The following is a 23375-nucleotide window of genomic DNA, read 5'->3' as shown; positions in this document are numbered from 1 at the left end:
TCTCAAGCGCACCTGCCCTCTTACCCTGCTGCCCCCTCCTCCCCTCGCCAAGTACCAGGTGGTACCGTGGGGCGGGGGTGGGCTCTGGTCTCACCCCGAGTCAGATCCCAGCCTGCCCCGCATCGGCTGTGTGGCCTTGAGGAAGTTGCCGGCCCGCTCTGAGCCCTAGCCTCCCTAGCTGTAGAGTGGGAAGGACACCACTGACCTAGAGGATCGAGTCCGCGGGGTCTACCGTGGGCTGACCAAATAGGCGCTCCCCCACGGCTCACGCCGGGGGCCAGCCCGCCCGTCCTGCTGGCCTCACTGAGCGCCGTGCCGTCTGGCCCGCAGGACCTCTACTACCAGTCGTACGCGCAGGTGGGCGTCATGTTCGCCTCCATCCCCAACTTCAACGACTTCTACATCGAGCTGGACGGCAACAACATGGGCGTGGAGTGCCTGCGCCTCCTCAACGAGATCATCGCCGACTTCGACGAGGTGAGGCCCGCGCCTCCGAGACCCTGCCCCGGGCTGCCGGGGGCCTTTCCCTCACTCGGGAGGCTCCGCGGTGGGACCGAGCGGTGCACACGCCCGGGGAAGCATGCCCATCCGGCAGATTGTATGTCCCCTGGAGGTCCGAGGTCACCGACGGAGGAAGAGATGCGGCCCTGCCGGGTGGGGGAGCTGGCGGCCCGGCGCACTGCTGTCCTCCACGCGGAGATGCCTGGATGGGGGACGTCTGGTGACCCGATCTGGGCCAAGCGGCTCTGTCCACCGCAGTGGGTCCCTCAGAGGTCCCTCACCACGTGCCGCTGGGGTCTGGGCCATCCCACTTGGGAATTAGAGCCGCGGGGAGCCTCCTCGGCTCTTGGCAGGGGAGGGCTGTGTGTTCATAACTTCCCGCCTCGGCTCCCCTGTCTAAGTGTCTCGGGCTGCATATTCCAGCCCGTTCCCAAAGCAAGGAGGCCCGCCGTGGCGAAAGCGCCCGCTGTGCGTGGCTCGTGGCCGAGGCTGCCCTCTGCTCTCTAGTGCTGCGTGCCTTCTAACGGTCCTGTGTCTTTGCCAAGCTCATGGACAGAGACCTGTACACGGACCTGGAGAAGATCAAGACCATTGGCAGCACCTACATGGCGGCTGTGGGGCTGACGCCCACCGCGGGGGCCAAGGTGAGTGGCGTCGAGGCATCCTGGGGCCTGAGAAGCTCCCCCCGCCTCTCGGGCCGGATTCTGCCCCTCACATTGGCCAGGAGAGCAGCTTGCGGGTGATTTTACCAGCGCAGCTCTCTTTCTGGAAAATCTCTTCCGGAACCTCAATCCAGGTTACATGGAGCTACCCTCTGTTCCACCCTCACTCTCCCCCACTGGGGCATCCCACACCCCCGTGCCTCCCAAGGGGGAGCAGTCTCAGCTCGGTATTGGCTTCCTCTAATGTGTCCCAAACCAGGCAGTTGGAAACAGGCACGTGGGGCTTAGTAAAGGCGGGTGACAATGAGTGGGGTGCAGCAGAGGGATCAGCAGAGCCGCATTGGCCCGCCAGGCTCCCCGAGTCCCCGGCGCAGCTGGACCCGGCCTTGCCTGCACTCCCTGGGCAGGCTTCACCCCAGCTTCTGGCTCCCCTACTCAGCCCTGCTGGAGACAGTAGGTTGTTCAGCTCCTCTTGCCCAGGGGTCCGGGCCGCTCTGAGCAGGCAGGTGGCAATGGCTGGTCCGTCCCGAGGGGAGCCCCTTTCTCCCCCCAGTCCTTACCATGCCGGCCGTAGAGCACCAGGATCCCTTCAGCAAACCTGGACGGAGGCCTCCTGCATCAGGCATCGTGCAAGGCTCACAAAACAAAGAGCGGACCTGTTCGCACAGTTTACCTTCTAGAAGCACTTGGAGCGCCTCCTGGGTGAATGGCCATGTAGAGGACAGCAGTACGTCCTCCAACCTGCCTCCCAGGTACAGCCAGGACATGTGCCGAGCACAGCGTGGGTCACAGGCTCTGGGGCGGTGAGCTCCCCACCCCAAGACGGGCAGCTGTATACACGTCGCTGGGGAGCTGGTGACGACCCCTGAGCGCTCCGGAAAACGCGACCCTGAGAGAGCTTCACTTAGGAAAATTAAGCTCGATGGAGTGAGCCCTTAGGGAAGGATGAAAGTGTTGATGGGAAGGCAGCAGGGGTGTGGCAGGGAGGGAGAGGGCAACCGTCCAGGCCCTGGCATGACAACTTCAGCCCCACTCCAGATCCCAAGGGCCCAGCGTGGTCCGTGGAGCCTGGCAGGGACCGAGCGTGAGCAGGACCGAGGCCGGGGGAGAGCCCAGGAGTCGAGGCTGGGGGGACCAGAGTCAAGACCTCGGGACAGGAGCTGGGGGGCAGGGGCAGGAAGGAGGCAAGGTCCCGGTAAGTGGACGTTTCCAGAGGCCCTGCTTCCCTGGGGTCACCCCCAGTCACAGGCTAAGAAGAAGGACCCCTCTTTCTGGGGTACCTAGCCCAGCTGCCACCTGAAGAAATGCCCTTTGACTGAATGACAGCCAGTGGAACTCTACCCACAAAACCCCTTCATGGCATCAGCCGGCCCCGGGAGCACCCAGAGGAGAGGACTTGGCAGGGCCTGCCTAAAAAGCACAGTGCAGTTGGTTTTGATGAAAAAGGGAAAGAGAGAGGGCAGTGGCCAACAGCTTCTCCAGGGACCGCCTCACCACCCGCGCCAGCTGGACCAGGCCGTGCAGGAGGAGAGCGTTGTCACGTGCGACCCACAGCCCTCCTGCCAGCAGCTCCTTTTCGTTTGCTCCATTCCCTCGAGAACGGGTAACTGAGCCGGCTGCCCACCACCTCGTGGTCCTCCGACGTCAGCTCCCTCTGCATCCTCAGGGCAGCGGGGCCACTGCCAGTACAGGCATGCGCCGCCACATGGAGGGGCCCTGCCATGAGCACCAAGAGCCACGGTGCACAGGGCCCAGCAGGCCAGGGGTCGGGGCCTCCAGGGGCCTGGGCACAGATCCTCGGCTGCCTGGGGCAGAGGGGCCCCTGCCGTGGCCTCGGTTTCCCTTCCCGTCCTCGAGGAGGTGGAGCCAGAACACGTCTGAGGACGGGGCCAACTCGCACCGCCTGTCCACCGCCTGGACTGGCACGGCCTTGGAGCCCAGCCTGTCTTCTGCCCTGGGCAGAGGCTGGTGCATGCTGGGCAGGGGGCCGCTCAGGCCCCCAGGGCCACTGTGACAGACACCCTGCCCGTGGGCGCAGATGACAGGAAGTGAGGGTCTCACAGGACACCACGGGGTCGCGTCCCGCTTTCTCCCAGGCCCCGTCTCTGCCCATCACAGGCTCATCCTGGCTCCTCCACTGTTCCTGCTGGGCCCTAAAGTCCTCGGCTCCCCATGACTGGTGACCAGGATGGAGGCCTCCTGGTCCACTCTGGCCTCACCGAAACTAACGGGGCCCTAGAAGATTCCCTTTACAGATGAGTCCACCCCGCAGGACGGGGATTAGTGGGGGCAGGGTTCACGGCCACCTCCGCGGACCCTTCCTGGGTCACAGCCCCCCAGCAGGGCCGCCTCACCCACCCCGCCTCATCTTTTGTCCCCCGGCTGCCGTTCAAGGCACGAATGATTCCTTCTGGAGTCGAGGCCGTTTCTAACCTCATAGGACGACGCGTGGGATCCTTTCGTATCCAGCCCCTTGCTAGCGCTGGCTCAGTCGCAGCAACGCGCCCCCACCTCGGGGTGCAGGGCAGAGAGGGCGCGCAGCAGGCAGGGCCCGTATGGGGTCCTGGACAGCCGCAGGGGCTCTGTGTGTCCAGGGGCAGCCTGAGCGCACAGGCTGCAGCCTCCTGCCCTGTGGTCCCCAGGCTGGCCCGGCCTGCGGGGAGCACAACTTCCAGGTGGGCTGCACTCGCATGTCACCTGCCCGCCACCTGCCTGGTGCAGGAATCTGGTGGCTGCGCGCACCCTGCCTGCAAGCGTGACATTCCCGCCTCCGCGACGCCCCGGCTGGGCCCGCACTGCCCAGGCCATCACCGTGCATGTGGGGTGGACACCACCTGCATGCCCCGCTTGCCAGGAGCAGTGGGCCATGCTGGGAGGGGGTGGCCGACCAGCCAGGACACGCACGGGCGTCACCGACCTGAAAAATAAAGGCATCTGGACACCAGTGGCCGGCTTTTTTCCTTTCTGAGGTTCATCTGTTCATATGCACAGGGGCCTCTGTAATCTGCGCTCAAGCTCAGGCTCGGGTCTGCAGGCCCTGCTCTGTTAGCCAAACAGGTGCCGACACAGAGTGCCAGAACTCTGTTGGCTTCAATAAAGGCGTTTATTTGGGGCAGAAGCTCACCGTCACAGGGCCCTGAAGAGGGCACGGCAAGGCTGCTTTCTTACTACAGTCCCTTGCCATGTGGGAGCAAGACGGCCTGCCCTCTGCCTGGCCTCGGCGCCCTCAGCGGCTCAGCGGCTCTTCTCCTTAGCTGCAGGCTATCAGGCGATGCGCCTCTCTTCCCGGGCCTGTGCTCTTTGAGCCTTCTCTCTGAGTTCTCTCCTCTGGGGTCTGTGGGGCTCTCTCTTTCCCCCTGTGTCTCCTTGAGCACGTGTCCCTTCGTATCAGACCAGCGAGGGGGCGGGACTGACCCTGAGTCACACCTACTGCCGTGGTCCAGCCAAAGCCCTAATCTCAATAGGCAGTTTAATCGAGGGCCCCTCAGCTAATCCAGTTCAGTCAAAGATTAGTTGGCTTACACACAGCGTCTTTCTCTTTTTGGGGTCCGTGAGTGGTCTCGCACTGCCCCCCTCACTGCCACAGCCCGCACCAGGGGCAGCTGAGACGGAGCAGCGGCCTCCGCCACGGCTGGGCTCACAGCCTTCTCGTCCCTCTTAGTCGGTGATCTTTCCTTTCACTTCCCAAGCAGGCAGAACGGAACCATGTATTCGGTGAGGAGCAGCCTCGGGGGGCTCTCTCCACCTCCGGCTCCCACCCAGGCCGCCTACCCAGCAGCTTCTCAGAGTGTCCCCGTGGGACCCCTCCCTAGAGTCCAGTTTAAGAAACAGTGGTGGGTAAAAGCACTAGTTCCCCACTTCAAGGCCAAGTAACATTTCCTTAAAAACCAAGACTGAGAAAAGAAAACATCCAGAGCTGTCCTTCACAAAAGAAAGGGCCTCGTAAAACCCCACCCTTCAGGAAAAAAAGACAAGGCAGGGTCTCCACAGCAGGGCCTGCTGCCCAGGACAGGGCGGTGGGAGCTTCCCCACGTGTCTGCATGTGTCCCCCGCGCTGACCCCTTAGGGGGGCCCGGGAGGACGTTGTCCCTGAGCAGGAAGTTCAACGAGCTGCTCCGGTCTGTGCAGTGGGAGGAAGGAGAGGGCCAGCCTGGGCAGGGCTGTCCTGTCTGCCCCAGCGCGGCGAGCCCGCTCACCTGGAGCCCAGGCTCATAAAGGGACCTCAGGACCCCTGGGGCACCAAAAGCCACCCGGTGAAAATCACCCCAGGGTGGCCCCCACTGGGCACAGAGCCCAGGGGCTATTGGGATGTGACTCCGGAATTCAAAGCCCCGCCCCTTAGGGGAACCGCCCTACCCTCCGCCCTTCCCGGCCCAGGTCTAACTGCCCCCGTCTCTTCACGCCCAGGCCAAGAAGTCCATCTCCTCCCACCTCAGCGCCCTTGCGGACTTTGCCATGGAGATGTTCGACGTCCTCGATGAGATCAACTATCAGTCTTACAACGACTTCGTCCTCCGCGTGGGTAAGGCTGCTCCGAGTGTGTCCTGCCGCAGCCGCCCTGCTTGGGCCGGGCAGCCTGGTCCTGGCTTCCCACAGGCTCCCCCGGGCGTGGGGCCCGCAGGATGCTTCCCACCCCTCACGGGCGGTGTTAGCAGCAGGCCCCGTGCCTCGGGCGGGCAGGGGGCCCCCCGAGCCGTTCAGAACGGCGGAGCAGGCCCTGGAAGAGGATTGTCCAGCTCGGGAGACACACCGGAGACCTCCGGTTGTCCCAGGTGCTGGTAGCTCTGGGCCCATCTCGGCGTGTTCTGGTTCTGACGTACTTAAGAGCAAGCGCTGGTTCCAGTGGGGTATTGGCCCAGCTCCCCTGCAGCCCCCTCGATTGGCTGTAGTTCGGGGGATGCTGGCTGACCCCGCTCCAGGCCCTGGGCTCTGAGGTCGACCCCTCAGTGAGGAGAGCGCAACCCCCTGATGCAGGGCGCCTGGGTCCTTTCTCCGCCACAGAGGCTGGTCCCAGGTGGGGGCTGCGTGGAGGGCCCCTGGGTCCCCTGTGCCTATCAGGCTGGCTTGGGCTCAGGCTTTCGCATGGGGCCAGACCCTGGACTCGCCGTGCTTCTGCCCATCTTGCCGTGCCTCCCTGGGACCCCCAGCATCCACCCGCCCCTGGCGGATGGGCTGGGCCCTCCCCTGCTCAAGTGGCTGTGTCCGCCGCCCCTGCTCTCCCCTGCGCCATGCCAGCACTCTGCTGCCCTCTTTCCAAAGGGACTTCCCGGGCCACCGGCCAGAATCTTGCCAGAACCCTTTGGCCAGCTTGGAAGCATCCGCAGCAGGTGGCTGCAGGCGCAGCGTCCCGGCAGCAGCCCCCGGCACTGACCTGTGCAACAGCTCCGGGAGTGCAGCTCCTTCTCCCCCAGTTGAAATATAAGGCGACGAGGCTAGAGTAGTGGGGTCCCTTGCCAAGGTGGACCCCAAGCCAGGTCAAGAGGAGGGGCTTTTGTTCCTTCCCTCAGAGTTCCTAAAACACTGTGAGCAGTCTGGACCCCCTGCCCTAGAAGAGATCCTGGCATCAGGAGGGAAAGTTAGAAATGAGGCGCTGCACGGGGGGAGGTTGCATGGCAGGGACCCTGTGTATCAGATGTTAGAGGGCTCTGGCTCCAGGGACAGGTCCCAGCTCAGAGGCTGATGTTCTAGGAGCGAGGCCCTGTCTGGGGACGAGGGATTGAGTGGCTGGGCCAGCACTGGGGGGGATTCCAAGCTATGGGCAGCTGGGGCCAGTAGGCCTACCTGCTCTGAGACGTGGAGCTCCTGGCTTTCCCCAGGTCCGAGACCCTGGAAGGAGCAGCCTTCCAGATGGGAAGCAGCGAGCGGTCCAGCCCGGGTCAGTTTTCCTTGCTGCTAACTGCCCGCACTGCCCTTTCACAGGCATCAACGTCGGCCCCGTGGTGGCCGGCGTGATCGGGGCCCGAAGGCCGCAGTACGACATCTGGGGCAACACGGTCAATGTAGCCAGCCGGATGGACAGCACCGGGGTCCAGGGGAAAATTCAGGTCAGTGCCAGCAGAACCCCCAGGCGGAGAGGCCCGGCTGGCAGACGATAGCCAGAGGGACGTGGCCAAGCAGAGCCTGGAGCATGTCTGGCGCCAGAGCCGTGCGCGTCCCGTCAGATCCCACGGCCCGCGCACGTGCGGGATATGCTCCACGTGTGTCCCAGCGAGTCTGCCTGGGCTCGTTAGCGTCCTCACCGTTCACCGTGCGGCTTGGCTGCTCACCCAGCAGGTGGCTGCAGTGCAGCACTGGCCGGGGCTTCCCATGTTGGTGGGCGGTGGGCGGCACCTCCGGCATCCCCCAGCACCCCGCCCGCTGTGCGGCACCCCCACCGAGAAGGGGCTTGCTCTGCAGTTGCACTGGCTCCCGCCCGGGGGGACTGGGCCAGCCTGGTCCTAGCAGAACTGCGTGAGCAGCGACAGGCCTGTCCTAGGGTGGGGCCAGGAGGGAAGGAGCTGGGTCCTTGCTGACCCACCTGCTCAGGCTGAGGGCCGCATGCTGGGAAGGCCGCACTAAGCGGGGATGGGGCCAGCCTGAGCCCACCCCTTCTGGCTGTGAGACTGGGACCAAGGCATCCCCTGAGCTCAGTTCCCTCGTGGACAGGAGGCAGGTCACAGGCTCTCCTCCAGGACTCTCCCAGCGGCCAGGGGCTGCAGGGTGTCATTCCCACCCTGAAGGCTGCCTGGGCCCCATCCTGAAAGCAGTGGATCCCCTACTGGGGGCTCAAGGCTCTTCGCTCACAGGCAACCTTCCAGCTCCTTCCCCAGCTCTCCTCACAGGCCACCCCACCTCAGCTTCTGCCCTGGAATCCCAGAGCTCTTCCCTCTGCCACGCTGTGTACCCGCATGGTACTGACAGTTCCCTAGCCACTCGCCTCAGTAACTCTGGTTTTACTGTTTCTGTGTTTTGGTTTGGTTTTTTACTTGTTATTGTAGTAACACACATGCAACTCAAAATTTCCCATTTTAACCACTTTTAGGTGTAGAATTTAGTGATAATTACTATCTACCATCACCCAGGTCCGTTACCCACATTTTTTCACCACAAAAACTCTGCATTCTTTAAGCAATAACTCCCCCTTCTCACCTGCCTGCCCCCAAGGCCCCTGGATGCCATCTCAGTCTTACTCGGGCTCACTCAAGCTTCCCGGTGCCTGACATGGGGCTGGCATGGAGTCCAGACTCCACAGTTGTAGATTTAGGAAGAACCGTTATGAAATTGTGAATGCTGATGAGCGGCTGCCTACAAGAGCTGTACCACGAAAGCGGCCAAAATTGACCATCGGCTCTTAACGCAGGCCGTCCAAGTGCTTTCCCCCCAGCATCCCCAGTTCTTATCCCCCAGATCACAGATGGGGGAGTGGGGTCCAGCAGAGGTAAATGACCGGCCCAATGCCAAGGGCAGTGAGCAGCACAGCAGCAGCTCCAGGCACTGGTTGACTCAGGGCCACCTCAGAATGGGGGATGGCAGGAGGGCGTGGGAGCCGTGACCGTGAGCTGGGAGGCACTGGAACCCCTCTCTGCCCACTGCCCTTGCCCACACTCTGCTGGGGCTCTCAGGATTTCTCCCCCCCCCCCTCCCGAGAAGCCCCTCACTTTCAGATCTGGCTCTTTCTTTCTTGCCTACCCCTGCATGCAGGAGCAGTGTCGGCATGGCGGGGAGCTGGGCACACACTTTATTCAAGGGATTTCTGGGCCTCCCAGGGGGAATGAGAGCCTATGGCCACAATGCCCTCTGCAAGCTCTCTGGAGATTTAGAAGGCATCTGTCCCCTGTCTCATTCAGTCCATTGTCCATCTGCCAAGCATCTTCTGAGCACCAACCATAGGGCAGGGATTCCACATCTTACTCCATCCATCCATCCATCCATCCCTCAAGTGTCTATTAGACACTAACTCTAGGTCAAGTACTTTGGACAGTGCCTAGGATCCAACAGATTTAACCAGAGGTCAAATCGCCCAGGAGCTTTCGTTCTGCTATGGAGAACACAGACAGAGGTTCCCACACAGCATCTCTTCATACGTTCTGTAAGATGATCCTACCCCTCGTGCTACTCTGCAGCCTTCCCCTAAAGCTGGTGACTCTTCAGGAAAGGATGTGGCAGAGGTGCCTTTCCTTTCTCCAGCCAAGCACAGCGGCCAGCTGGTATAGTGACATTTCTAATCAGATCTGAGTACATGGGCCACCCTTCCCTGCCACCCCCCCTCCCCAAGGTGCTGGACGGCCCAGCTCTGTCCCCTTGTACGCCCAGGCCTTCCTCACCACGGCTGTATTAACCAAAGGGGTGTGATACAAAGTACCAGGACTCTTGGTTTTATAAAGGGTGTTTATCTGGGGTAGAAGCTTGCAGTCACAAGGCTCTAAAGAGTCCAACTCAAGGCACCATACGAGGTACTTTCTCATCCAAAGTCTTGAGCTATGTGTTGAAGCAAGATGGCAGGCGATTTCTGTGAGGGCTCAGCCTTCTTCCTCTCGAGGCTCCATGGTCCCAGCTTCTTCCCATCTCAGCTGCAGGCCGGGATGAGGCTCGTCTCTCTCCCGGGGCTCGTTCCTCTCCGGGCTCAGCTGCCCTGTTCCCTTCACAAGGTCAGCTGCAGGCTGTCCTTGATCATATCCCTCGTCCCGTGCTGGGTCTTATGAGCTGCCTCTCTTCCTCTGCCATGTCTTTTTCTGCATGAGTGTCCGCCCACCAAGGGGGCAGGGACTCAACCCCCTAGTGACAGTGGCCAAGTCAAAGCCCTGATCTTAATTTGATCAAGCAAACAAAAACTTTGAATCTCATACAAAGGGTGTCATGCCCAGAGGAACTGACCAGGTTACAAACGTAATCAGATCTCCTTTCGGAGCTCATTGACACCACCACACTGCCATAGGGGCCTTCTCCTTAGGCCGTGGCTACATGGCACCCCCAGTGGCGCCAGCCCTCCCCTCGAGCCCTGCAGCAGCCCCGGATGTGGCCGGGCCCTCTCCCATGGGGCCCGCTCTCCACCTGACCGTGAACCCTGATGTCGGGCGCTGCTGCTCATTCACCTTCCCGGGGGCTAGCCAGATGTGGGTGCTGCCCTGCTGGGCACAGAGGAGAGGCAGTGCTGTCAGGTGGACCTGCAGAGCAATCGGCCCGTGGGCCGCGGGCACCCTGGCTCCCCAGCACCCTCAGACAGCCTCACTCAGTCACCACCTTGCTAGGGTCCCGGTTCCGCACCCAGCCCCAGGGACACAGCCAGCTCCGGAAGCCTTTCGGGGGCTGGAGAGACTTTCTAGGCCTCTCAGTGTGGTGGGGGCAGAGTCGGGACACCGGGCCTCTGCCACGCCCTGCGTCGCCCTCACGCCATGCTGCCAGCCAGGGTTTGCTCTCCCGTCCCTGCCCCGTGTGGCTGCACCTCCTGTGGGCGCGAGCATCCCACTCCCTCACGGGCCACCCGGAGGGTGCCGCAGCCTGGGAGGACTGCCCTGCCCAGGTAACCCACGCCCCTCCTCCGTCTCAGGCCCAGAGAGGTGAGCCCGTGGGTTTGGGCTGGGCGGGGGCTGGAGTTTGCTAACAGGAGAGGCGTCTTGGGCTCATCAGCTTGGACTTGAGACCCGAGGCTCCGCTTCTCAGGCCCAGCTACCTGTGCAGCCGGGAAGCTTCCTCTCGGGACCAAAGCCGGTGCCCTCACCACTCGGCTGCCCGCTCCCTCTTCTTTGCTCGGCTCCCTGACCAGCCGGTCACTCGCTTTCTCCCACAAGCCATCCTAGATGTTCCCTTGTTGATGGTTCTTTTTGGAATTCTTGAGCAAGGCCCAAGAGCGGTTTCTCTCCCTTTGCTGGACCCAAATTAAATATTCACTTGTGCTTTGTTTTTAAAGAAGTAAATGAGAGAAACAAACATCACATCAGAAAGGCCTCCAAAGAGCGCTCTCATTTTTTTCTCAAGATAACTAAGTGGTATCACCTGCGCTGATGCCTCAGCTCTCTGCTGGGGATGTTGCTTTCTTTTGCGTCCAAATTCCAAACCTGGGCAGGAGGGTCTGTCCATGGCAAAGTCCCAGGGACCCCCTGGTCAGCCTGCTTTCCCGTGAGGGAGGCAGCCGAGGGGCGGCTGACCACGATGGCCTCTGCGTAGCCTTCCCACATCAAGGTGCCTCCCTGGAGGTCACATACTGGGCTCTGCGGGCAGCGCCCTTAGATCGATGGCAGGGACAGCCCATCTCGGCAGGTCTCCTCCCTCACTTGGTGCCACAGAAAGAACCAGAAAGCTCGCAGGACAGTATCACACGGTCGCTTTGGCGGTGCAGCAAGGGGATGTACCAGTGGGGAATCTCAGGGCCCCCTTTCCGTTTCCCATGCTGGTCCTCTCCATCCCTCATGCAGGAAGTGGGACCTGCACCCTCCCACTTGCCCACCAGCTCAGCCCACAGCTCACGCCGCGCCCTGCGCTGGTAGACATTGGTACAGGGAGTGGAGCAGGCGCTTCTGTTTTGTTGCTGGTTTATAATTTTTGTACCACCCTGGACTCTTCCAGCAGGCAGCAGTTGCCCTCATTCATCTCTTCGTTCAACGAGTGAAGCGCCTGCTGTGTGTTTTAGGAGTTGGCACTGTGATGGGGGCGGCGTAGACAGGCCCTGCCATTGCGGCGTCTGCGTCCTGGGAAGGAGTAGACAGGGAGCAACGGCGCCGATGCTTAGTGATTGGAGCTTCAAAGAAGGCCCAGCAAGGCCCAGGCACAGCCGCCCTCAGAAAGGCACGGTCTCTGCCGCCCCCGTGGGGAGGTCGGGACGGGATGAGTGGTTGTAACTAGAGAAGTCAGTTAGAAAACTGCCTTGGAAACTAGCAAGGGGGCATCTGGGTGGGTGAGGTGCCTGTGGGGTCAGGGGCATCGATGTGGGGGGAGGAGGAGGAGAATCTGGAGGGATGCTTCTGTGGGGAAAGGGGTATGTGGGGTGGGGACATCTATGTGGGGAAAGGGTATCTGTGGGAGAAGAGGCATCTGATGGGGGAAGGAGCATCTGTGGGGGAAGGGGCATCTCTGCGGGGGAAGGGACATCTCTGCGGGGGAAGGGGCATCTGTGGGGGAAGGGGCATCTATAGGGGGAAGGGACATCTCTGTGGGGGAAGGGGCATCTGCGGGGGAAGGGGCATCTGTAGGGGCAAGGAGCAGCTGTAGGGGGAAGGGACATCTGCATGGGGAATGGCAACTGTGGAGGAAGGGGCATCTTCGGGGGAAGGGGCATCTGATGGGGGAAGGAGCATCTATAGGGGGAAGGGACATCTCTGCGGGGGAAGGAGCATCTGCGGGGGAAGGGGCATCTGATGGGGGAAGGAGCATCTACAGGGGGAAGGGACATCTCTGAGGGGGAAGGAGCATCTGTGTGGGGAAGGGGCATTTGCATGGGGAATGGGCAGCTGTGGGGCAAGGGCGTCTGTGGGGTAACGGGCATTCAGGAGGAGCGGCTCTTCAGAGGGGTGGCCCGGGGCGAGAGGGAGGAAGGGTGGAGGGCGGAGGCTCCACGCTGGTGGCCCTTCACCTTTGGTGCTCCATCGCCAAGTGCTTCCTCTTCTGGCTGAAGTGCTTGCCGGGAAGCAGGCTCCGAGAGCTCCCGGAGAGCCTTGCCCACTCTGGGAGCCGGCGCACACGTGTGCCCACTCGACTCCCACCCCACCAAGCGCGAGCTGGGGCCGCGGCTGCTCCAGAGCCCCTTCCAGAGCCCCTCCCTGCACTCCAGCTGCGGTGGTCCCGGCCGCCCCCAGCTCTCCACGGGCATCCAGCTCCTCCAATGCCGGGTGCCGAGTGCCCGCCCCAGAGCCGCGCCTGCTTCCCTCAGCCAGCACCTGGGCGAGCTGCGGGTCTCACTTGCCTGGGCCCGCCCTCCTGGACCCCCGCCGCCCGGGGCCCACCCCCGTCAGCATGGCCTCTGTGGCTCCACCAGGCCCTCAGGCCGCGCTCGCCACACCGTCCAGGGCTCGGGCCTGCCTGGCTGCCCCTGGGGTCCCGCCGCTGCCTGGAACCACGAGCTTGGGCTCAGGCCCACAGGCCCAGGAGCAGAGGAGCCGCCTCCCCCTCGAGGCGCGCTGACGGTAACCCCCGTTTCCTCTGTGGCAGGTGACGGAGGAGGTTCACCGGCTGCTGAAAAGGTGCAGCTACCGATTTGAGTGCCGAGGGAAAGTCAGCGTCAAGGGCAAGGGCGAGATGCTGACCTACTTCCTGGAAGGAAGGATGGATGGGAACGCTTCCCAAACCCGGGCTCTGAACCTCGAGCGGAAAATGTACCCTTTCGGGCGAGCCAATCTCCAGACCAGGCTGGCCACGGGCTGTCCCCCTGTGTCCTCCGTGGCCGGTTTCACGGTCAGAGCCGGGCTTGGGGCTCTGCAGAGCACGGGGCTCCCCCCGCACCCCGCCCGCCAGTACCTCCCCCCCGGAGCCTCAGGGGAGGAGGCCTAGCAGAGCCCCACGCCGGCCACCGAGGGCCCTCTCCAGAGCCAACGAGGCAGAGGCCACGGGTGGCGGAGGCTACGGGTGGCGGCCAGTGGGGGGAGAGTCATCTCGATAGCTAGAGCTCGGAGCCGGTGTCTGCCCGGCACTGCCCGAAGTCCCGTGGTATCTGCAGAACAAGTTGGCAGCGGCTTGGACAAGCATTGCTCTAAGCTCTTGAGACCAGCACGCACCCTCCAAGCCTCTGCGCTGACCTCGATGGTCTGCAGGCCGTGAACCCTTCAGCTCCACCTTTTCCCTCCCGGCGTGGGGCAGGTGTTCGGCCACGCAGCCACAGGCGTCGGGACCTTGGGAACCTTCTCCAGGGCGGTGGCGAGGGCGGCAGAGGTGCGGCTGGTCAGCTTGAGGCGCCTGAGCCGGTGAGGTCCCTGCCGTGGGGGCGTGCTGATCCTGCACGGGTCTGGAGGCCCACGCCACCCCAGGAGGGGCGCGCCTGCATCGTGGGGCCCTGGCCAGGGGAGCAGGGCTCAGGCTCGCAGGCCGTTGCAGATGGCACTGCTCGAGGAAACAGGCAGGGCTGGGGTCTCGCGCCAGGGGCTGGCGTGTTGCCCCCGTCCGTACGTGTTGGGCCATTCCTCTGCCTGGACGCGCTCCCCCCACCCCACTTTGCATCACCGGCAGCCCCCTCCCATGCCCGCATGCCTTGGCGGAGGGGTCAGAGGTCTGCGCCATTTCTGGTCTTTCCAGCGAGGGGTACCTGGGGTCCTCCAAGCTGAGCAGCACGGCTTCATGTGCTCTGAGACCAGGTTTAGGTGATGGGCTCTGCCGTTTCTCTGGACTTGGCACCTCAGACTTGGGCTTGTGCCGTGAGACCCCAGACCCCAGTTCCCATGCGAGGCCAAAACGTGGCTGTCTTCCTTCACAGGCCGGCGACGGCAGGGTCCTGTGCAGACAGGCACCTCCCTAGCTCGGGCTTCTGAATGGACAGCGATGGGCAGCACCCAGAGGAGCTGGGAGGCTGTGGGCAGAGGTGGGCAGGGGTCTGGGTAAAGGCCCCAGCCGGCAGTGGGTGCTCCCAGCTCTGAGGGCCCCCAGGATCTGGGTGGCCTGGAGCTGAGCCCCTGTGCCCACCACTCCCTGGGCCTCTTGGCACCTGCTGCTCAAGGCAGGTCTCCACGTTCCTCCTGGGGACGCACCTCTCCAGAAAAGGAGAGGAGCACGCAGGCCCATCTCCCGAGGACACAGCTGTGCTGGAGCTGCCGGCCACCAAGGAGGTCAGGGGGGCCTCTCCTCCTGGGAAGGGCTGCTGGGCCTCAGATCTATGTGCCCGGAACAGGCCTGGGGCGGGGGAGACGCGGCGCCCAGCCTGCAGGGACAAGGCGTCGCCGAGGAGGGGCGGCCAGGGGAGGCGGCTCTGCAGGGTAGTCTCCAGTGGCCGGGGGCAGCGGCCCCCCAAGCCGAGGCTTCGAGGTGACCTGTGAGGGACGCCCCAGGCGGGGCGGGAGGACTGTGTGGCATTGGACGGAGCGGGCCGTGCGCGCGGCCAGGGTCACGGCGGCTGGTGAGCAAGGACGCCCTGGGGACTCCCACGCCCACTGTTGCTGCCCTCACCCCCTCCCCGCTGCGGGTCCAGCTGAGGGCAGGCCAGGCCGCTCCTCCCGGCCCCGTCCACGCTCACGGGGATGCGTGCGCTGTGAGCACAGCCTCCTGCGTGTGTGAGGACACGGGGAGGCCGGGATGCAGGCGGGGGCCTGCCGGCCCGTGGGGCCCCCCAGGCTGGGCTTGTCCGCAGGAGCACCATGTGTCGGGGTCCCCAGGGCAGGGGCTCTCAGGACAGGCCAGCCTTCCTCTTCCCGAGCAGGGCCAGCTCTGGCAAGGCAGGTCGGCGGGGAGCAGGGGAGCACCCGGCACCCCAGCCTTGTGGGGTTGGGTTCACAGGCTCCTCCCAGCCCCCTCATGGTCAGGACACCCGGGAGGCAGGGGCACACTCCCCTTCCTGAAGATCAGCCACTCTCGGGTGCGTCCTCATCAGCACTGCGCGCGCCCCTGGACAGGCCTTCCCAGCACCGCCTCCTTGGCACTGAGCGCCAGGCGGGCATGGGGGCCCAGGACTCAAGACTCGGGACCGGGGCCCTCCCCTCTGCCCCTCCACCTCCCCGTTCCCCCGCGAGGGCAGCTCTCACCAACCCCTTCCACGGCGGTGACAGAAGTCCCCCTGTGGGGTGAGGCGGAGGCACCGAGGGACACCCGGGCTGGAGGTACCTGGGCTGGAGCCCCTCAGGGCCTGGCCCTGCCCTCCTTGGAGACCCCGTGCCCTGACGGACGCTGAGCCTCAGTGCTCAGCCCGGGAACCGGGGGTGGAGGGCGCCCCTGCTGCCGTGGCCAGATCCCTACGCCCGTGTGCTCGTCACCTCCCCCTTCCTACAAGGGCGCGTCACCAGACTGGAAACAGGATGCCCAGAAGAGGCCATGCGGGCCCTCGCACCCGGAGGGGGGGCTGGGGTGAGGGGGCGCACCCTGGGCTCTGCAGGGGTCGGCGCCACCCTCCGCCGGTGCAGGTGGGATGAGAGGGGCAGCGAGCTGGGCCGCGCCGGGAGCCCCCCGCTGCAGGGCTTCTGGAGACCCCGCCACAGCCCACCCCAGGGACTTTTGGTAGCCCCCGGCACTGTCCACGCCCTAATCCTGCAACTGCGGATGGGCCTCCCCGGTGGCAGAGACGGAATTCAGAGCACAGGCTTTAGGAAGGGAGACCAGCTGGGGCGTTCTGGGGGCGCACGGCCATCGTGGGCCCGGGCAGTGGAAGGGGGGCGGAGAGCAGAGGAGACGCCGGGCTCGGAAGGGCCTCGTCTGTAAGCCGGAGCCGCGAGCCGGAGCCCGTGGGAGGCCAGCCCGGCACCTCTCGGAGAACGCTGGCCACGCTGTCCCCAGGCCTCTGGCCAGAGCCTGCATCTCTCAGAGCCACTAACTTGTGGCCTTGTGTTCCCGCGGCCCCGGAGGCTCCCCCGGGAGATGCCGTGTCTCCACTCACCTGGCTGCGGGCAAGGCCGAGGCCCGGCAGCACCCTGGGCAGGGCTGCTCCAGGAGCAAGTTACTTCCTCCGTCATCAGCAGTTCCAGATCCCACTGATTTCCTGCTAGCACAGGAGCCGTCAGCCATAATGTTCTCTGGGGTTTGGTGAAAGAACAACTTCCTCTTTATTGGTGATGAGCCTTGTGTTACGTTGCCTTATTTATTTTAAACCTTGTACAGCATTCCCATCCAGACGCTAGAGCCTTTCTAGGGTGATTCTCTAAATTCTGTGTCCTAAGGCGTTCTGTAAATAGGGTCCCACTCGCAGGTGTTGCCTGTTCACCTGTACCAAAAAAGGAAGACTCCCCCTGACACCAGGGCAGAGGGCATACCTGCACAGGTGTGGCGATTGGCGCCGCCGAGGGCTTGGCTGTGGAAATGAGCCTCCGTGCCCTTCGCAGCCTTGCACGTCTCTTATGCCTGGCGTCGGGAGAACAGAAGGAAGCCGAGGGCCCATGGGCTGCACCTGCGCGCCCTGCAGCCCACGTGGCCAGTCAGCCTGTATCAGACCCCAAAGCCACCCTGTCCTTCTGACCTTCTGTCATGAGAAGCAATAACTCTTAACTCTATACTGTAGAGGCAAGCCTGGTCCAAAGGACATTTGTATTTCAGAGACAAGCCATGCTTTAAGTTTGCCCGAATTTAAATCTTTCTGGGGGACCGACCCTCGGCAAGCCTCCCCGCCCCCCTTTGTGAAGACCCAGCTCTGGGCACACCTGTGGATTCGATGTCCATGTGGCTGAGGCGAGGGGAGCAGGCGAGCCATTGCACGCACCTTGTCAGGTCACTCTGGCACCAGGCTCGGGAGGAGGATGGAGGGAAGGCATGGCCATGGCCTTACCCTCCTCCTGAGGTCTGCTCAGATCCGTGAGTGGGGGGTGATCGGAAATTAAGGCTGGCATGGCCAAGGGCTAAAGGACTAACCCCAAGGCTACAGATGAGAGGCCCTGAGAGCACTGGTGTGCCCCGAAGGCCAGCCCTGAGTGAGCCACACGCTCGGCTCACCTTCCCTGCGTTTCCCTGGTGGAGAGAAGCAGCCTCCAGACAGATGCTTGCCCTGCAGGGCAGATTTAAGGGAGCGGTAGGTAAAGTTGGAGAACCCCTGGTCTGGAGGGCTTGGGGCCTGGGCCTCGAGCAGGCAGCCAGCCTTCAGAGGGAGCTATTTCATTGCAACTCACCGTCAGCGCAGGGCTGGGCTGTCCTGAGAGCCACCTCGACGCCAGCTGCCACTGTCCAGGGGAGGGTGTGGGGTGGCATGGCAAGCCCTGTGCTTCCACGTCGTTTGGGAACCCCAGGCCCTTCCACGTTTCAGGCGAGGTGGTGCCTGCCCCTGAGCATAACGCATTTCCTGGAATATCATCTGGTCTGGAAGGCGGCTTGCTTCCGGCATGGGCGTACACAGCCTGTAGAGTACCTGAGGCATAGCGCCACATCTTTTGCCGCATACCTTAGAGTCAGGGAAGGAAACTGCATACTTAGGTATCTTGCACATGTACCAAGACTGGTTAATTGGGTTGCTGGTAATTCTTTTCAATTGTGAAAATACGCAGATCTATTAGCGACATAAAAATCGGCACACACACAGCTCACCCACGAAGCTGACTTGCTCGCTGTCAAGATATTTAGTAAATGGCTTTGATTTAAAAAATTAAAAACCACCTTAAAACAGGCTATTTGATTTCAAATTAATTTGCTAAAATACCTTAATAAAGGACAAGCTGTAGGCAGACTCAGAGGTGAACGAGTAGGAGTTTTGCTCTGGGCTTGGGAACCCCCAGTCTCCCCTATATACTTTGCTTTGGAAGTTCATGTCTGACTTTGGAGCCAACAGCTCCTCATTTTCATTTAAAACTCCAGGTTAGATAGTGTGTGGTGGACGACAAATGCAATCTTTCTCTGTAAAGCCCCCCGGGCTTTGCATTCGTGACTCCTGGCCTCAGAGCAGGGAGCAGCTGAAGGGATGAATCTAAATTAGATTCAGGAGGAGTCCAGAGAGAGACCCGCAGGCAGGCTCATGAGCCCACCCACCCTTGTTGCGCCCAATCACAACCCTGGGCACACTCGCCATTTCATCTTCCTGGGCACAAAGAGAGAAGGGGTGACAGCCACAGACCACAGCTGGCCAAGTGACTGATGGGGAGCTTGGCTCCAGGCGGCCTCTCCCAATGCCAGCTCCCCCTGCTCACCAGGATGCCAGCACAGAGGCCAGCGGGCAGGACCCCTCTACCCTGCCTGGGCCCACGAGCGGTGTGAGAACTACCTTCTGCTTCTGGAAGGCCGTCAGATGAATGCCATGCCAGAGGGTGGGCAGGGAGCCGTGGGGGGAAGCTTGGGACAGCCGAGGTGGGCTCAGCCAAGAGAAGCCGTGTCTTCTAAAGAGGAGCTAGCCGGGCAGGAAGGGCCATGGCTTAGACCCACGCAGGGCTTGCTGCCCAGGAAGCTGCCCACCAAGGCGGCGCTGTGTCCCTGAGGACAGGGCCCTGGGGCAGCCGTAGTGGGAATCCTCAGAGTGGACACGGAGGCCAGGAGGCCAGCAGCACCCAGTTCAGCACCTCACTGGGAGCCCCGGCCCTGCTGGTCTGTCCCTTGGAATGTGTCGCCCGTTCACTGATGTCCATGTCTGCACTTCTTTCTCAAAGGGTAAGATTAGCCCAAAGAGTTGAACCCCAACCCATCCACATGCAGGTGACACCTGGCAGCCCCACTGGCCACTGGAAAATGTTCTAGTGGTGTTTCAACATTTGACCCCTACTTTTTCACCCTTTTTTTGGCAGACCACGTACTGTGGTATGTGAACGTTTGTCACCCTTTGTCCATTCCATAAAACTACAAACCCTGATTTCAGGTGCCACGTATGAGGACTAGACTTTCTGAAACACATTGACTTTATAGTGATGACTCAGACACTTGTATTTCTCTAATTTCCATGAAAATATGAGGCATTATGTCCCATGTCATGTACTCTACCTTAAAAAAATAACAGCTAGAGGCATCGATGAAGTCATTTTGCATGCATTACATAGCACAAGCAAAATTTAAAAAACCATTATTTGTTCCTGGGATTACACTGATTCACATAAGGAACAAAAATTTCTAAAGACAGACAGATGACACTCCCTACCCCACACCAAAGACATCTGGCAGACCAGCTTGGACATGCTCCTGGCTTGATGTCACTTGGCAAATACTGGTCTGAGGAATAACGTGTTGCAGCGGTGAGCAGCGGCAGCAGCACCCCAGCTGCGTGACAACCATCCCGAATGTGGTCTCAGCATGGTTCCTTGGCCTCTGTCGCCAGGAACGAGAATAAGAACAAGTCAGTTTTAATTTTTGTGAGGCCCCCTCTAAAATATCAGTATGAAAGTATACTAAAGTGACCTTCTTTCCTGTTGTTTGGTAGGTGGTTTGGGTTTTGATTTGGTCCTTGTGGGGTTTTTTGGCTGAACATGAGGCCTATAGGGAGATCCCCACGGGGGTTTCAGCCACAGGAAGGCAGGATGGTGGTATCAAATCTATCTTCGTACCACTCATCCATCCCAGTTACCTCGGAAGCCAAGCTGGCCAATTCCTCCCCCTTGAGGAACTTCCATCTTGATCTCTTTATTTACCCATCAGCTTAAATCTTGCCTGTGCCATTCTAGGGTACAGAAAAGGAAACGATAAAAAGTGGGCTTCTTGGGTTGTGTTCACAATCAACTTGGAAAAAGAAAACATCTTGGAAATCAGAAAACCAACCCCAATGGCAACCACATGGCCTAAAGCTAGCTGCAAATATCCACCATTCATATCTTCAACACTTGATAAGTCTTAGTGGTGTTAGAGTTAATCCATTTCTGGAATTAGTGAGTTCCTCTCTCCATATCCTCAGATCCAAACTGTTCTGTGCTAATAATTCAGGGGAAATGGGGGATAATCACTCTCTTCTCTAAAGTATGTTTCCAATTGATTTGTGTGGCCACAAATGAAGGAAAGAATAATTGCTTATATCCAAATGTAGCTTTACAACGAACACAGTACCTTTTAAGGCTTTATCTCACTTTCAAGCAGCTGGCTGAGGTTGGTAATCCTATGTCCTTGTTTTGTAGATGAAGACTCTAAGGTTCAGAGAGGTCACAGACTTTAGCAAGTCACATAGCCTGTGGGGGGCCACCAGTTCTGTCCAATTCTAAGCCCTCCTTTTTCTCCATTATATTTTATTGCTCTTGTAAGTGATAAGATCTGCCAATATTGCATTGGATTTGATGGGGCTCTCTAGTTCCTGGATGCACAAATGCATGGTGGTGGCAGGTGTGGGCCTTGGTCCTGGGCGGGCAAGGTGTGGGCTAACCTGTGCTTGAATACGGGCTCAGGTTTCAGGTATCATGCTCTACTGGGCTACAACAATCATGCTGCGATGCTTGACCTCACGTTGATAAATTAGAAAAATGCCTAGCCCTATTTCTTCTTAAACAGTGTCCCCAGAAGAACAACTGATCCCCGGCAAGGAAACAAAATGTTTGTCATGAAAAGTCTTTCATTTGCCTTATCATCGTGTATACTCTAAAACTACTTCTGAAGCACAGCCTCTCACTGTGTCTTAAATGAGGACAGGCCTCTCTGGTATCAAATAGAGACAGAAATGTGCTATGGTTCCTTTACCCCCAAACTCCCCCAAATGTTCCTCTACCGAGCTAGTGCCCATTCCTGGTCGGGAATTCATGTGAGCTCCTTGATGGCGGCCGGTCGTGTCGGGCGTCTCTAAGCGTGTCCTCCTCTCCCTAGGCCTGACCCGTGTTGTCGACACACACGCTGGTGTGGCCCAGGTAGCTGGAGTTGCTCTGAGGAGCACGTGTCCACGGGAGCTTTCAGAAGGCAAGAGGGGATCACGAGGGATGGCGACAACGTGGACAATATCCCGAGTAGACAGTGTCCTCGATCTTCCCTTGGCAGGGGGTTCCTGACCATTGCAGGTGGCTCAAACTTTCAAACGGGTTGATTTCCAACATGGTTTTCACTCGCTTATGGAGAATTATGTCCCCAACTAACTCTCAAGAGGTTGGTCCCACCTTAATCAACCGTGCAGGATCGTCTGTAAGGACGGTCATTGGGAGGCCGCAGCCAGGGGTCCGTGCAGTGAGGGAGTTTGCCACCAGCATCCACCACTCCACCCTGGGTCCCAGGTCCATGAAGCACAAGTCTCAGGAGACCACTCCCACGTGCTGGGAATCCCAAGGAAGCCCACACCACCTCTTGCATCTGTCAGGAGTGTCGATATATGCACATCAATAACACAAACACCCAGTGCTGGAGAGGTGTGCGCTTAATTTTGCCTTCATCCTTGTTAAGACTCTGTATATGCAAACCTTCCTGCCCTGTGGAATTGCATGCCATGAAATTTCCAATTGCGTGGAACCGAGTTTGAACTCAAAACCCTGTAGCATTTACAAACGCCAGTCCTGGGCCCCTTCCTTGGATCCCCTCCAGGCTGGCCTCAGAGCATCCCAGGAGACACTGAAGTCAGTGGCTCTGGGCTGGGCGTTGGTCATTAGTAGGCAGTTTTTATGCAGCATTACCCATCAACCCACACTCCCATCAGCTTCTCATTTAATGACTGCATGCCATCTTGCACCAATGAAAGTTATGTCATTCTGATGACCATCTCTTAGAGATACATTCCACACTCAATTTAGATAAGCCCCACATCCTCTCTTGGACTCTCTTTACTCAATGAGAAAAGTTGCGTAACTTCTGGCTCCTTCCTGCGTCTGGCTCAAGGCAGTTGTTTCCCATGATGGAATGGAGAGTGTTGCAGGCAAAGGTGTCATTTTTTCCCAAATAATATAACTCATTGAGGATGTTTCTGTAGATGTGAAAACAAAACAATACTACATTCAGAATTACAATAACGACATCACTAGGTAACTTCTCATGATAGATTTGTATAAACAATACGGGTCTATTTTTATGTAAACTGAACACTGTAGAGTATCTTCCAGCCTTTTTCAAGATTGTTAAATTGAGACAAGTAATTGATAATTTGTCCTATTTTTATTTTACAGACGTGAATGGACTGAAATGTTAAATGTGAATGTACATTTCTTAATTGCAACTTTTCTACTAAGTGTTTGCACTATACTTTCTGGAATCTTATTTAACAAAAAAATAAAGGAAAAATCTGCTTGACTAAACTCCCTGTCCATTTTAATTGAAAAATAAATGGTTGTGTGGATACCTTAAAAACTATTCCTGCCTGTTGCACTGATCCTTTAGGGAGAAATGTTCTGTAATTTCTTGTGGTAGGTTGGAGCTGTATGTACCCCAGAAAAAGGTGACTTCAGTTAAGATGTGGCCCGATTCAGTCAGGATGGGTCTTAATCCTAAGACGGGAGTCCTTTATGAGCAGAGTGAAATTCAGACTGATGGAGAGGAAGCTACAGGAAGCAAGGAGCTGGGGGTCAGTGGAACCTGGAAGAGAAGGTACAGGCTGCCATGTGACTTGCCACGTGATGAGCTGAGGACAAGGGTCGCCAGCAGCCAGTCCCAGAATGCCACTGCCTTTGGGGTAAAAGCACTGCTTTGATGAAACCTTGATTTTTTTCCCAGCTTCAAAACCATGAGCTAATCAATTCCCATTGTGTGAGGCAACCCACGGCGTGGTATTCCTTTGAGCAGCCCAGGAGACTAAAAGATTTCTTAAAAACATTATCCATCCCC

The 23375-nt window shown here is 59.7% G+C and overlaps 1 protein-coding gene across 1 annotated transcript in view; it reads left to right on the top strand.

Annotated features, from left to right (window-relative positions):
* Positions 1-22849, top strand: part of ADCY1 (adenylate cyclase 1) — a 207670-nt gene extending 184821 nt beyond the window's left edge. The window contains exons 16-20 of the mRNA XM_058296659.1: positions 331-477; positions 1047-1145; positions 5571-5685; positions 7083-7207; positions 13284-22849. Of these exons, the coding sequence (XP_058152642.1) occupies positions 331-477; positions 1047-1145; positions 5571-5685; positions 7083-7207; positions 13284-13622 (825 nt within the window). The 3' untranslated portion in view covers positions 13623-22849. The remainder of the gene's footprint in view (positions 1-330; positions 478-1046; positions 1146-5570; positions 5686-7082; positions 7208-13283) is intronic.
* Positions 22850-23375: the final 526 nt, after the last annotated feature.

This window comes from Dasypus novemcinctus, chromosome 5 (assembly GCF_030445035.2).
Source record: "Dasypus novemcinctus isolate mDasNov1 chromosome 5, mDasNov1.1.hap2, whole genome shotgun sequence".
NCBI lineage: Eukaryota > Metazoa > Chordata > Mammalia > Cingulata > Dasypodidae > Dasypus > Dasypus novemcinctus.
Note: the sequence above shows the minus strand (reverse complement) of the source record. Positions and strands in the feature narration are given on the sequence as shown.